The 15,660-nt window shown below is 38.1% G+C and overlaps 1 protein-coding gene across 1 annotated transcript in view; it reads left to right on the top strand.

Moving 5' to 3' along the window:
* Positions 1 to 15,660, top strand: part of CHN1 (chimerin 1) — a 100,831-nt gene that overhangs the window by 39,936 nt on the left and 45,235 nt on the right. The window contains exon 6 of the mRNA XM_054069760.1: positions 8,272 to 8,560. Within this exon, the coding sequence (XP_053925735.1) occupies positions 8,272 to 8,560 (289 nt within the window). The remainder of the gene's footprint in view (positions 1 to 8,271; positions 8,561 to 15,660) is intronic.

Here is a 15,660-nt window from a genome sequence, read left to right as displayed (position 1 = left end):
TATATAAAATTTCATACTAAATGGTATACTCTGTTACTTTGTCAATAACATGGAAGGTTCAGCTATGAGTAAACAGCATAGTTGTCCTGCCTTTCATCTGCCTTATGTAAGTGCATCTGGGTACTGCTGAGATGACTTCACTTAAGTATTTAGAATAATAATAAATAGCTACTAACCTTAATGAGTAATTAACTGGCTACCTAGGCCCTCCCACAGACTAGAATGCTTTATTCCTTATGGTTCACGTCTTCTTGCTGTGTTCCTGTTCTCCTTCCCTCCTCTTTCCATCTGTTGTTGTTGTCAGCTCTGTTTTCTTTTGGCTAGAGTGTCTAATTTATCTTTGGCAATTCAGTTCGCTGCAGTCTTTCTCCTGCACATCTAAGTTCAACACTTCTCAGAGGCATAGTCTCTGCTTTGGCGGTGGTGTGAACTTCTTGGTAACTTGTCCAAGAGCTGTCTGTGCTCGGTGCATATAGCTTATGTTCATTTTATGCCATGTCCTTCACCTCTGTCTATAGCTCCTGCTGTGTCACAAAGATCTGCTGTAATCTGGTGCACATTTGAAGCACTGGGCTTGTGATGAGATGCTGTGGTAGAGCTCAGAAAATCTGGACTCACTTCTTGGCTTCACATATGACTTGGCTTGAGGCTTTTAAGTTTTCCATGCCTTGTTTCTCCATTAGAGAGGATTTCTTTCCCATATTGTCTCCCATGCCTGTTCAGTACAAAAGTCTAGGATGTCTTAAAAATGGCCCAGACAAACTGAAAGTGGTACCTCATCGTTCAGACTACCCTTGGTCACAGCTCCTGAGCAGGAATCTGTGTTGTACTGTGCTATTTTTATGGTGTATAGTCTGCCTGGTTTGAAGCTTCTAGGCACTATTGGTAGTAAAAATAATATATTATTACAAAAAAAAAATATATTATTATAATGCAATCAGTTGATAAATAAACTGTGTATACATGTACACAGCATACATTGTGCTCTTTTCTTCTCTGTTCCCTCCGCTGTCAAAAGGATAGATGTCTTGTCTTCTTCCTGTCTTCTGCAGGTTCTACTAGAATGCCTTTTTGCTTCATTGCTTTTAGATAATCCTTGTTAGAAATATATCTTCATGTTAGTCCTTTTGGTTGGCCTCTTCTTTTGTATGCATTTGAAGTATGTATTTATTAATTTTTGTTTGGAGAAATAACTCTTCCTGTACTTACATCAAGAAGCAAAAAAGTAAAATACTGTGCGTACTCTATAAGTATGTTTTCAAAATAACACACAATAGCCTTATACTGCTGTTTAATATCATGATTGTTTACATCAAAACATTTATGAATTATTCAAACACTAAAACAACTGACAGGAATAAATGTTATCTTGCCCAGTTCTCTTCCTTCTCCCTCTTTTATACTTGTAGCACAGCTAAGTATAGTTCCTCCTGATTTGATAGGTGCTAGGAAGAGAATAAAGCTTTTTTGTTTTTTTATAACTTGAGATGAGTAAATGAACTCTAAAAGTTTCAGTAATAAATTGACATCTACCCCACCTACTGCTGCACTTGCATGAAGGAAGAAATTGTATTCTAGAAAAACTGAACGTAATAATAAAAATCTATCGTTCTTTATTGATGAGCTGTTAGTAACCCCAGAAGTTGTAACACTGCATATTGCATATGCAGGAACCGTTTCATTTTGCATGGTTATGCCTGTTGGTTGTTAAGGAACACAGCTTTGAGGAAAAAACATTTTAGAGAGCAGGATGAAGACCTTGTTAGTGAAAAGATGGTAGATGATTACTAGAAGATTAGAGAGAGAATATATACAGAAAACAATTCAATAAGTAGCAAATTGTGTAATAGCTTTAAGTTAAGTAAATCTGCATTGTAAGGTTGATATTAACAGTGGTTTAAGGCAAATCAGATTTGACAAAATTTCTGGAACAGAAATATTACTGTAGTTATTTTCAGTCTAACTTTTTTTTTTTTAAATATAAACTTTGAAACCTCGAAAAACAATCTGTGGAGTGTACATTAAAAAAACAAAACCACACAGGAACAATGACAAAAACAATGTTTTCCCATGCTGCTCTCCAAAAACCCTTTTTGCACTTGTAAAGCTATTTTATGACATTATCTTTGGGTTTTCACTTGATGTCTTCCAGTCAGGTTTTCTTGATATACTGAATTAAAATATGCATATTGTCTTAGTAAGATAAACCAAGAGCAAGTTGCTTTTAGTGTGAGAAAACCTGTAAAAGTAAAAAAGAAATGTGACAGTCATGGGTAACTTAAACCCTTGTAGGAAAAGCTGCTGTAAGTGAAAAGAATTGAACATGTTTGAGCATTATGCTAAGGCAGTTCTCTCTCTATAGTACGCGTGACTGCAGTGGAATTTCCATTACAGATCTGATGTTGTTCTACTTCTAAATTTACCAGAAAAACATTGTCATACATGACCTAAAATGAAAATATTACACCTAGGCAGAGTAAAATTTGCACACACATTTTACAGTTTGCTGAGCACACACTGGTGAGGGTTGATAGTTTACAAGAATTAAAAGACAGTTCTGCTTTAAAGTAACACAAGAGCTCTCACTGTAAAATTAACTCTTGGAGAACATTTCTTCAAAATTTTTGGTGTAGAAATGTAACTATTTGCTTAATTTGAAACTGCGAAAGCTACTAACATTCTTGCAAATAATATTTGAAGAAGGTGTTTATTCCAGGTATGGTGACATAGGTTTCCAAATACTGCTTTCATTTAAAGAGAAGATATTTTACTTTCCCGTGTATATGTAGACTTCAAATGTGTCGTAATTACTAACCACAGCGACTCTTTCCCAGGAAGCACAAAGGTTTCATATGGTAGAAAAAGCAGTAAAACATTGCCCAAAACATTGGCATTGATTCCAGTTCGGTCGTCAAATCAGTTCCAGGGACTTATGTCAAGTTTAAATAGAATAGAGCACACAAGCACAGTATGAAGAAGATGCAATACATGTGTACAAAAACTTCTTTTTAGAAACAGATTATTTTCAAATGATCTACCACTGATCAAGAATATTAAGAGTGATCTTAAGTGTTAAGTGATCTTATTGCATGTTAATAGCATACATGGGCCTTGATCAGCTGATATTTTTTCAGAGCTTGAAATGGTGAAAATCAGCCCTTATAAGCTTTTAAAAGTAAAATAAGCCATTAAGACAAAAGAAGACTTCTCTTATTATTTTGTTAGGTTTATTTGTGAAACGCACCGTTATAGCTACCGAGGGCTGATAACACTTTCAGTCTTCATTGTTTTTAGCAGCTGTTACACACTGCCAGTGCCTTAGAGCAGTTGTGTCTCTCATTCGTGTTGTCCCTGGCAGCACCCACGATCCACAGGAAAGTGCCATTGCTCTGGTCCTCTGTGCCTGCTGTTTGCAGCGTACTGTGTGTGCAGTATTGTTTCCCTCTCGGATGAGGAAATCTGGGCAGTGATGCAGGTAAGCAGTTTTCAGTCTCAACTGAGAGAGACTGCCGAGAGGCTGTTGCCACTGATAGAGGACCAGCTCTGAATCCATCCCGATTAGACAGAGTGAGTTGGAGACTGTCTGCATTGGTGTGGGGAAGGCGTGTTTCAGTTCCAGCTCTCAGATTTGTTTCCTCTTCTGAAGGATGCCACACTTCTTCCATGCTAAGCTAAACCATCAATTCAGGTAGTACATGTGTCTGATAAGGTTTTAGAGATACCTTCGTACCTAATTAACATTCCTCAAGCAACAGGCAGCCAGGCAGCCAATGCTGCCCTTCCAAATAGCACAGGAAAGTCTATAATGACTGTGCTCTTCTGCCTTTTTCAGCCACATCAGGCAATGAGTATTATTTTAGCTCCATTTATATGCACCTTTACTTCCAATGCCTAATGTATTTCATTTCATTTGTTGTGTTCTTGTAAACTGCTGCTAAGATTTTAGAGATGGTGCTAATTTTCTGGCAGGTATTCTGAGAAGATGGCAAGTTCCACAATTCCCTGCCTATCCTCAGAAATGTTGCCAATAAATAATAAAAAAATCCAAAACTGAATTAGCTGCTCTCAGGAGTTGGAGACCTTCAGGTATAAATATGTAGAAGAGGTTTTGGCTGCATGCAAGACTTGTGTTTCTTAGAAATGGGCCCAAAGAGGATCTGTGGAATAATTTTTCTTTCACATGAGCACAGCATGATTAGGAGACATTCCTGACTGCAAGATTGCTTATATATCTGTGGCTTTTTATGGACTGTCAAGACTCTAATCTTAACTGTTCATTGAGAGTTTTTAGAAGTTTGATCTGAAATTCTGGCACCTGGTTTTAAGTAAGACTTATACCTTCTGACCAAAAAGCACTTTAAGACACTTCTCCAGGGGAAGATTAAGTCCAAGTGACCTTCAGGTGCATGTCAAGAATTTAAGATTTTCCAGCTGAGTATATGAAGATGCATTAAACTAATGAGGACACAAGTAGACCCGAGGGGCATTAACTTTGTGTTTTGATTGCAGCTACACATTTTAAATAATGCCTTTGTCTAGATACTCTTCTCATCATAAAATAGTGTGTGAAAGAGGTGAATAGCTACTGTACAATTCTCTATGTGGACTGTAAAATCCATCTTTTTAGATGGTAAGAAAGTGTGGATGGGCTCTCAGTCCTTCTTCCTTTTGTTTCATCTGCTGCATACAGAGTAGGTGGCTGAGTCTGTCTCTCTCAGGCTACGATACCTAATTCAACTCCTCAGTCCTTTATTCAAGCCACATTTTCTCTACCATTTAATCCATTTTCCCATGTTGTTATCCAGTCTGTCCCACTGGCAACCAAAGGGACGAGACAGAGTGATTGCTTTTCGGACAACTTGGAATAAAAGAAGTCTTTTATCTGTAGTTCTGCTGCTTGCAAACAAATGCACAATGGACACAATGAGACTGTTTGACATGTCAGAGGTCTATTTCTTTTTCTTGGAAAAACATCTAATGTTCCCTTGTTTAAACCAGAAGAGAACATACATTATCTGTGTCCTGCTTTCTATTTCTTAAACAAAAAGCAGCTGGTACTAGTACTTGCCTGTAGGAAGAGACCATCAGGAAGTTGAAATATCAAATCCTGGCTCTGCTTAGTTGCCACGGTGACGTAGAATTAACCAGGCTGCAGTAATGTTACAGACAGTAAATATAAGGAAATATTTTTGCTAAGGGAAAAATTAAAACTGTTGTTTTAAGTAAGACTGAAGGAACTAAAGATTAAATTTTAATTGATCGTTTGCAATTGGACATGTATGTTTGCATTTTCTTTATAATTTGATCAAAACAGTATCTTTGTGTGGTCAGAAAGAAATTTAAATGAGTTTGAGAGAAATGAAACAGAATTCTGAGACACATTATTGATGATACAGTCTTTGTAAGAGATAGATGTTTCATTGATTTTTGGGGGTTTGTGGCTTTTTGTTTCCTTCTAATTGCTAATAGGATTCTATTTGGAAAAGCAATACATTTTCCCATAATGTAATGTATCCAATAAGAAATGAATATAGAGAAAAAAGTTTGATGTGGAACACATGACAAATCAAATAAAGGTAAAGCATTCAATATTCACCTCTTGCAGGTGATATGCAAAGCACCTTTTCCAGGTGGTTATGACGGTGATGTCGAGTAATTTGTTTGTCTAAATACCTTTCTTTAAGTGGTAATTGCTCATTTATCCTAATATATTTAAACTGAGAAAGTTGAATGTAACTTTAGAAGATCACACATGCCTAAAGAAATTAAGGTGCATTTCCCTAGACAGGAGGAAGTTTCAGCCTGTGTGTGAGATTTAGGAGAGAAATGTTAAAGAATTAAAACTGTGGAACATAATCTATGAGATACTCGTGTGATAAAATGTGGATTGGGTGTAGTGGGATAAAGATTATGTACTTTTGCAAATCCTATTCCTTATAGTATCTCTCAAAGACACGCTTGATGTGCAGCAGTCTGAATGGAAGTGCAGCATAGGGGCTCCTCAGTACAACATATCTGGGGTAGAGACATGCAGCCACTGACCCTGATGGGAGGAGGATGAATCCTTTAAGAACTTTTGTTCATACTCTACATTTGGCCATCTTGTTCTTTTGAACTTTATTCTAGACTATGAAGGATGTTATTAAAATCAAGACACCACGTGTGCTTAGTATTAGGCCCTGAGAAGCTTTTCTGTGCCTTATCTTGATAAGATTAGTGTAATACTTTCTCTTCTAGAAGGCTAAGAGCAGTAAGTGACCTTCAGCTTGTTTAAAACTCTGCTATAAGTACTATCAGAGCATATGTTACTGATTAGAGCAGCAGTTCACCTGCTACATCTCTTAAAAAAGTAAATCTAGTGCATATTGTCACTTAAGGCCCATTATTCTTCACCTTCAAATGTTTTTGGTTCTGTCAAATTTTAACATCATACCGCTTGTATGTGCTTCATGTGCATTATTCCCACTGTCTTGAGCAGAAGACAGTGAAGGTTGCTCAGTTTGGCACTGTGAAGTGCTGAGCACTTTTGGCTCAAGTTGACTTCTCTGACAGTAGAGGGTATGCAAGGAATGAGCCTCATGGTCAAAGCCCATTTGCCACACAGTACACTTCGTAGAAAGATGCTTTGAAAAATGAGCCTGAACATGTTCCTACCTGTTCTGCTGTAACTTAGGACATTATCTTTCTACTTTCTGAATAACATGTATTCACTCAGAATTGCATCTTGTAATGAAATTAATGTTCAGTAAAAAATGTATTTCCTTGTGTCTTTTTGTAATTTCTTGCTTGTCTGTTTGATCCAGTGAACTTTTAGTGTGTATGGCATAAAAATGTGTGCAGAAGTGCCATTTTAATTCCAGAAAAATGCCCGAGTAGCTCCTACACATCGTATCCTCTTTCCTTACTGAGCAGGACACAGATTCCTGAGGACCCCCTTACATTTGACTATTGTGTAAAAATAGATTATTTGTAGTGGGAGATGAAAGGATGGAAAAGTTTGGCATTTTGATTCAGAACATGAGGAAAAAAAATCATCACAGAACAAGTGGTTTTGCCCGTATTTGCAAGACGAGTGCTATATTTCACCTCAGGCAGGGTCTAAAATTAGGCTTTCCCCTGTTTGGCAAGGCCTCATAGAAAAGGAGCCACTTCAGGAAAGCACCAGTGTTTACTTTATTCCTTAACTTCTCCTAAAAAGCATTTGATTGTAAAATGAAAGCAATATCTTTTCAAATTTAGTTTTTAATATTTATTTGGCAGATCTGACCTCACAAGGAAGCCCAATACCCTGAGAAACCACCCTTGCTGCTGTCAAACCAAAGAATAACACTGGAGTGAGCTGTGAAAGCAGCTTCTTGCCTCCATCTTCTCTGCAGGAGATGCATTGGTTGTTGCCAAGGGCACACATTGGTGTGTTTTCACACGATTAGATTGCTTTCAGGCGGAAAATTGTTGCAGATTCAAAGTATGGGTTTTGAAAATATGCTAATATTCAGGTAAAATGGGCACTCTTAGGGTTGCTAAGAGGCTGTATCAAAATCCTATTCCACTGCAACTGCAGAATTGCTAGCATCAGATGGCTTACGCGTTATACATCCTGTATATTACAAAGATTTGCTTGAAGCTCGGGACTTAACACAGAGGACTTTTGTACAAGGCTTGAAGAGTTAGTCCTTGGCCTTTGGCCAGGAATAAAGAATGCTTGCCCTTGTGCCATTTTGTCCTGTGCTGCTCCAGTTCTGGCAGCGGTTCTGCATCAGTGTAAGTGTTGGCACTGAATCTCAGCTGAACCCTGAATGGCCTCTTCCTGCAAGCAGGCAGGGGCACAGGGGTCCAAGACGGCATCAAAACTCTGTATTGATCAACTATAATAGAGGACTCTATTATGAGAACTCTTCGTATCAGAGCCAAGCAAATTGACTACAGCAATGCAGTAGTAAAGTACTAAAAAAAAAGCCACAAAGAGTGTGAAGTAATTTTCAGTTTTTCCGCGGGATAATGGCAGGGAGGAGGTAAAAGAATATGAGAAGAAACAGCTCCTTCTGGGACAGTCACTGTTTTGGCTGTCTGTCTACAGTTATTGTTGATCTCTTCTTCCTATCTGTGCTACATAGTAGTTGAGTTTTTCATTCTTGTCCGGACAAGTCACTGTGAGCATAGTCACAGCTTTAAGTCATAAAGTGTTTTTTATTGTTTGCAAAGGCTTGCTTACTCTTCTTTATTCTGCTTACTGTTCTTTAAAAAAAAAACTTTCCCATTTCATTGAGGCAGATTTGGAAGTCAAACCAGAAACTTCAGACTCTACTACGATGGAAAGCACTTTGTTGGGGAGAAACGTTTTGAGTCCATCCATGACCTGGTGACAGATGGATTGATTACTCTTTATATTGAAACGAAGGCAGCTGAATACATTGCCAAGATGACAATAAATCCAATTTATGAACACATAGGATATACAACTTTAAACAGAGAGCCAGCACACAAAAAACGTATGCCAACCCTGAGAGATGAACATGATGGCAAAGAGTCTACAGGAGAGGATGAGGTAGCAGAAAAGAGGGTAAGCAATTGTTAACCCACACTCTTTTTTTCTGTTAGACTTTTTATTTTGTACTTTTAACCCTCCTTCTCTACTATAAAGTGTGAAAGGTATCTGCAGATATTTAGTCTACATATTTGTTTCCAGTATTGCCTTAATGGTAATATTTAAACTGGTTATGGGGTTTTCTTAATTGTAATATTTGCATATCACAAATTTTGATGATTTTGAGGTTAGTTAGTTATCATTGTGATGCACCTTTCTTTTGATATTTTCAGTTAGTGTTGTTACTATTAAGATACTCCTTTATTTCAAACGGTCTAAGAATATTTCATCTCTAAAGTTGTTTACAGTGTCTTAGTCAACTTTGGTAAAAATTTATAATTCTGAATATATTGAGCATTCCCCAAACAAATGCATTTCATAATCTGTTCAGCAGTCTGCATACAATGACAGTAAAGTTGTCCACATTATAAATAAGCCTGTTCATTAAGATGATAAAATGTTAAAACATTTCACTTGGCTATGTTCAGCTTGTCAGAAGCTGACAGAGCTATTTTTGGCCTCAGCCAGACTTATGAAGAAGGATTGCTCTCTTCAGAGAGTTGCAGTATCAGCTGAGAACTAACTGCATCCTGGATTATAAAAGAAAATTGAACAACAAAGATATCTTGGAACTGGAGAAAATAGAAATATTAAAGTAGGTTAGGAATGTATCAGGCAGACAAAGCAGCTGCCTGAAACTTCATTTGTGTGACAAAGACTAAACTTAAAAAGAAAACTTAATGTAAATCTGTCACGTTAAACTAAATGCTTTGTTTATTGAAAAGCTGACATATGAAAGTCGTTTTAGAGTGTATTTTTATGTATGTGTAGGTGTTAATGCATGTATAATAGTCTGATATGCTCCCTTCTTTCAGGAACTTCAGAATGATGTTAAGAGTATCTAATATGTTTATAGTGCTTAGAAAAAATGGTAACCTTAGTTGGGATCATCTGTTTGTCTTTCCAATCAGAATTATGCCTGTGATTTCAGTTTTTCTTGAGGTGGAGGAGAGGTCTGACAATTTCTAACATACGTGACTATTATAGTGAAACTAAGCTCCACAAGGAGTCCGTAAAGAGAGGAGGCTCGTAGTTTTGGTCCTTCAAATCTTTCTCCAGCTGAGTTTGTCATTCTGCACTGATTTTGCTGAGAGATGAAGCACCCAACTTAGCTTCACTGTTATCAGATTATTTTGACAAAAGAAGTAGTGGTGGGGATCTTGATGCTAGTTTACAATGTTAAATATCCAATTTCTTGCCTGTTAGACATCAGTAGTAGAGGGGTTAGTTATCAGTTACGGTTCCTGACAGCCACTGACTCGCTGCAGGCTGTTTCAAAAGGATTTTTTTGCATGTTATCATAGAATTCATTATAATGCAAAGCCTGGTAATAAATCCTCTCTAAGAGTTTTGGAAGTCACTGCTTTGGGTTTCTTTGGTAAAATTAACTCTTCTTGCAGTTAGCTACTTTAAAGTGACAACAGAACTCTGTCACAACATTTTTTAGACTGATGAAAAAGTTTTCATAGTAGACAGATTTCAATGATTATTATTGAAGAATGATGTTTGTTCTGTAGATTACATGGTGTTATGTCAGACTCATCAGGTAAGCTGAATGTTGTGAAACATTTTTCGTTAAATAGCTCAAGAACTATTAAATATTTCTCACAGATGCAAATTTGAGGTGAAAAACCTTTAGAGAGGTTAGTCATGTAATTGCAATTTCCCACCCCATTTGTCTGGAAGGTAAAAGCAACTAAAGTGGCTTCATCTGTAACATGGTTCAACAGTAGTGCTGTTCACTGGCCTGAAACCCAGCTCTTGAGTCTTTTCTCTTTATTTGTCTTGGAACTATGTTGATGTGAATACAATGAGGCACGCAGACATTACAATACAGTTAAATGCGGGGATTTCAGTTTAATTTTCAAGTCATTATCCAGTTGGGATTACTACCCGTGGCTGTGAGGGGAAAGCATGGTGTGATCTTTTTACTGTGGAGTGGTGCAGAGGTGATGTCTTTGCTGCTTTTACATATCTCAAGGCCTTTGCTGGAAGATGACACAGTCCTAAATGTTGCTTTACCCAGCAAATCTCCAAGGGGACTGAGGCAATCAACCCCATGATGGACACCTGATCCCAATAGCAACATCAGCATTTGGAACAAGCCCCAGTGTCCAGCTGAGGCTTGTCAAATCCTTTCTCCTCCTCTGTAAGTCACAGGATTTGGGGAGCATAGGAAGGGTGAGAGATATGATGGCAGCCTTGCTGAATGTCTCACGGCAGGGTGCTGGCTATGTGTAACATAGGAGTGGTAGGAGAGGAGGCCTCGGAGGGTTTTCCCAAGTGTCTCACATAGCCATCTGGAGGACTCGACTATTTGCGCATCCACTAAAGCTATCACTTTGACAGCCTGGAAGAACTGGTTAAAGTTCAGTGGGGTGAACATAACTGACTGACTGGAGGACTCTACAGGCAGGTGACTGAATCACATCTGGCGGTTAATTTTATGAAAAAACATTGAAATAAAGAGGTATATACTTGCTTGACAAAAAATTTGCATTGAAAGCATGAGTACTGAATGACAACAACATGCTTACAATTCCTTACAGTGAGGAACACAGAAGAGATTACATCTCCACTTAAACAAAAGACTCAATCTCCCTGCTAGTTTCTAAGCTTTCTTTGGTAAAATAATAATAATGAAATAAGAAAAGTTTACATACCCTCTACAAAATTACTCAGAGGTTCATTTTACCCTTTTTTTTTGCAGGCTCCTGCTTCTTGCTGATATTTGCTTGAAAATTTCAATTAATAATAATACAGTGTTTACCTTATTATGAATCATTTAACCGTGACATAAAGATTCTTTCTTGTAGGACATCTATAAATAGGTCAAGTACTTTTTCTTTTTCTTTGGTGGTGAGGATTGCAGATTCCTGTTTTCCAATATAAGGAGAGCATCACTGAATAGATGCTGATAATTCTAAGAGAGAAAATTGTCCATAATTCAACAAGAAAAAAAAAACATTGTCATATGAGCCAAACAGCAAAACCTGTGTGCTATAACATTGGCTCATTAGCCCCATGGTGAGGGTACAATGCATCTTTATCAGTTTTATACTGTAGCTACATGGTTTCTCTCTACGCTGCATGCTCCACAAAGAGAGGAAGAAGTCTGTGTCTTTAACATTGATCATCTTAAGCCAAAATACGTCCCCAGATTTGCAGACTCTGAGGCTGCTCAGATACGAATCTAAAGTTTGTGCCTGTGACTGCTGCCCAGTCCTGTGTGGGTGGTGTCTGAAAGATAAATCCCTCAGAAGGTAAGGAGAGAAGCACAGGCTCTGACTGGGGAATAGCTGGTGAGAATGTAGTTTCGCTTTCAGCCATAAAATCAAGTGGAGGAAATGGGGCAGCTAAAGAATACACCTCAAACTGGAGAATTAAGCATTAAAAAGCATTTAACCTAGCCTTGAATTTAGTGTGGGGCAGTAGCAGGGAATGCCACAGATTTCTGTTAGATGCCTTCCAGCATGCACTAATAATACTTTATTTGTACCCCACCCTTTACAGCAACTAATGTATAGTAGAAGAATTCAGCATGTGTTTGGTGACTTGTCATATGTCATACGTTAAAAGTGAGCCTTAGTAAAGCGGAAGGATTTAATCACCATAGAAGATGAAAAGACAAATATTATGCAGTCCTCAGATGAGGATTGTAGGACATCAGTCACGATATTCTTGAGTCCTGCATCAAACCATATTGTGGTGTGATTTAAGATGCAGTTTTTAATAGGAAGAGCATGAGAATATAATCTGCTGCTTAGCATGTTCTTCACTGAATATGAGAAGGAATTTGACTGCTCACCTTATACAGGGATATATTAAAAGTAAAATAAAAATTTTCATAACATATGAAACAATAAATGGTCTGAGATAACTGATGGACTGGAGGCTGAAAACAGGACAGTGCTTGTCATGCTTGAATACCCTGAATAGTGCTAAATAAGTAATGCTGTTCCCAAAACAGTCTGCAAATTGTTCAGAACTCAATTGTGCAGCGATCGTGGTCTGTGTGTTAAGAGAGGGCTAAGATTCATTTGAAAGATGGCTTTCCGTGTGTATTCAGTCTGTAGGCCTACTGTGGAAGTGGAAATAATACCCAGTATCACAAATTTACTGTTCCCTGCATGCCTTGAGTACTGATGGATCTCTTAACATTCTCCATTCTCAAAGGTAATTACGGCCTTCAAGCAGACTCGGTTAAATACCTTATAAAAATGGAAACTCTCAGAAATGAAAAAATAACTAGATAAATATATCAAAGTCTTCTTGAAAGCCCTGCAAAACATTTTTTATTTTCATTTTGACATGCTTTTGAGATATTTATGTAACAAGTTTTATGAGTGATTTATTGTAGATTTAATATTTCTTATGAGAAAATGAAATAATCAGTTATGTGTTATTCCATCTTTCAGAATGAAATGCTGAGGTTAATGTTAGGATAGCAACTGAATCACATTTATTCATGCTTACTTTGGTGGTAAGTGCGGTTTCTTCAAGAAACTTCCATGACTGCAAATCACTTAAAGACCCTTTCTAGACTATACTATATTCAGTTCAGTTCTGACAGATAGAAAGAATCAAGAGAAGTTTGTGGTAGTGGTCACCTAACAAAAGCACTGGTTTTTCTGTTTTTAATGACCTTAGTGGTGATACCATTTTTTCCTCCATAGTGATGAAGGCTGATTGTCTGCAACCCTGTGCAAGGAGATCTGGAAATGTAAATCTGTGTCATTATAGTAGGAAACATGTTTCTAAGCCTGCTTGCAAAGATAATCCAGATCACAAAGTTAATTGCAATCTCTGTGTACGCTTCTAAAACATTCATAGCAGTCTCCACATACAAAATTAAGGGTCATGTTTACAGGTGTTTGCAGAGGGACCCGTCTCACTTTCCAACCTTGAACTGACACTGATATTTTCATTAATGATGCTGCTGCTTTTCTACTTTGCCCTTAGTCAAATCTGTTAGTAAGATTTGCTTTAAACCTTCCTTCACCAAAGCTTATTTTATCTTCAGTGAAAGGACATCAGAAAATGTAGCCAGGGAAGATACAGTAGGCTGTTGTAGACCCATAACCCCCCTTAACAAGATCTGTGATGGAGGAAGACAGCTTGGAAGAACACTCTTTGGTCCGTAGTAATGCCAACACTGGGACCAGTAGCAACTAAAAAGAAGACATGGTCTTAATAATCAGGGAGGAGAGTGTTCTTTGAGAGTGAAGACATTTTCATGCTAGAAGTTGAAGGGGGTGTACAAGAAAGCTGAGGAGGGACGTTTTACAAAGGCATGTAGTGATAGGACTAGGGGGAATGGCTTTAAATTGGAGAGGGGCAGATTTAGACTAGACATAAGAAGGAATTTCTTTACAGTGAGGGTGGTGAGGCACTGGCACAGGCTGCCCAGGGAAGCTGTGGCTGCCCCATCCCTGGAGGTGTTCAAGGCCAGGCTGGATGGGGCCTTGGGCAGCCTGGTCTGATGGGAGGTGTCCCTGCCCATGGCAGGGAGGTTGGAATTAGATGATCTTTAAGGTCCCTTCCAACCCAAACCATTCTATGATTCCCATTTACTAAAATTAACTCAATTTTGTTAGAAGGGATGGGCTTATAGTGTATAAAACTCTAGACAAGCCATAGCTATAACAAGGGTAGCAATAAGACAATGGTGTTTTTAAAAGTACAATTAATAAATGTTTACCTTGAAGTACCTTTAAAGACACGGGAGACTGAGCACTGAAGAGTCCCATGGGTTAACTTGAGGATATTGTCAACTCTTTTCTCACAAATGTTCCTTTGCAGTCCCTGCGCGGGTGTCCATGACAATCACTCTGTAAGTTTAATGTAGTTTATAAATAAAACATAACTCTGTGGAAGGCAAAAACTTCTATGTTTTTCTTCTGGGTTTAGCCCATCTTTCAGCAGAGACTTCAAAGCACAGACAATTTTGTCAATACCAAGCAGGATGAAAGACAAGCTGACTTTTTAGGTAGCTGCCCCAGCATCTTGGCAACATTGTACTTCGCAGAGATTGCCCCAGCCTCTGTCTTCTTCATCCTCCCTTTCTGTGCACTAGCATTTATGGTGGTAGGGATCTAATGCCATATATGTCATAATATATGGAACATGCAGTTCAAACTGACTGCGAATGGTTATGATGCTTTTTCATAAGCATATACATTTTCAACTTAACCATATGTTTATTAAGACCTGAGAAAAGCAAGCTAATTGCATGTACTGTCCAGTGTGCAGACATCAGCACAAAGAAAATTCTTTTCTCCAAACTGCAGGGTGCTTTTTCTATTCATAATCACTGGGACTAACCTATGCCCTTATTTACGTTCAGCATGGCAGTAAAATTGATAAACTAAAAAGATTATATAAACTAATCTTGGTTTAAGATTCAGAGCTTCCAAATGAAGCATAAACTTTTCTAATTTAATCCCCAGGTCACAAAACATCTAGTTTTTCCCTTGTTAGTATCTCGTGCTTATAAAGGATAAATTAGCAAGCCATATTTGTTTTTTAAGGGTTTCTTACTGGACCTATAGCTCAGCTCCAGTGCTAAACATGGTCCCATAACTCTCCTGTTTTTCGCAGGTCAAATTCTTTCATCCTTTCTCTGTGCCAGCTCTGACTGGTGCTCAGCTGTGCTCCATTAGTTCCTATGGATTACAAATGACATCCCAGCTGATTCTAGTTAGCCTTGCAGGACCTCACCTGCCTGCCTCTATGTGTGTGCCTGTGTCTCCAGAGCACATTGATTTAATGCTTACACAGTAATGTGTGGGTTTAATGTGAAATGGAAGTCGCATGCTTGTGTTGGTAGCCTGATTGCATATTGCTGCTCTAGTATTACAAGGTTCAAAACAAATAAGGCTCCATGATCTTCAGACAGTGAAGAGTGGCTTAGGGCAGGTTGCATTTCGAATGCACAGCGCAACTCTTATAATGATGCAGCTCCTGTAAAGAGGTTTTCTCCATTCTGTAAGTGCAGTTGAGGATCGGTATCCTGC

The sequence above is a fragment of the Cuculus canorus genome, chromosome 6 (genome assembly GCF_017976375.1).
Source record: "Cuculus canorus isolate bCucCan1 chromosome 6, bCucCan1.pri, whole genome shotgun sequence".
Classification (NCBI taxonomy): domain Eukaryota; kingdom Metazoa; phylum Chordata; class Aves; order Cuculiformes; family Cuculidae; genus Cuculus; species Cuculus canorus.
The sequence above is the reverse complement of the archived record's forward strand: the minus strand, read 5'-3'. Positions and strand labels throughout refer to the sequence as shown.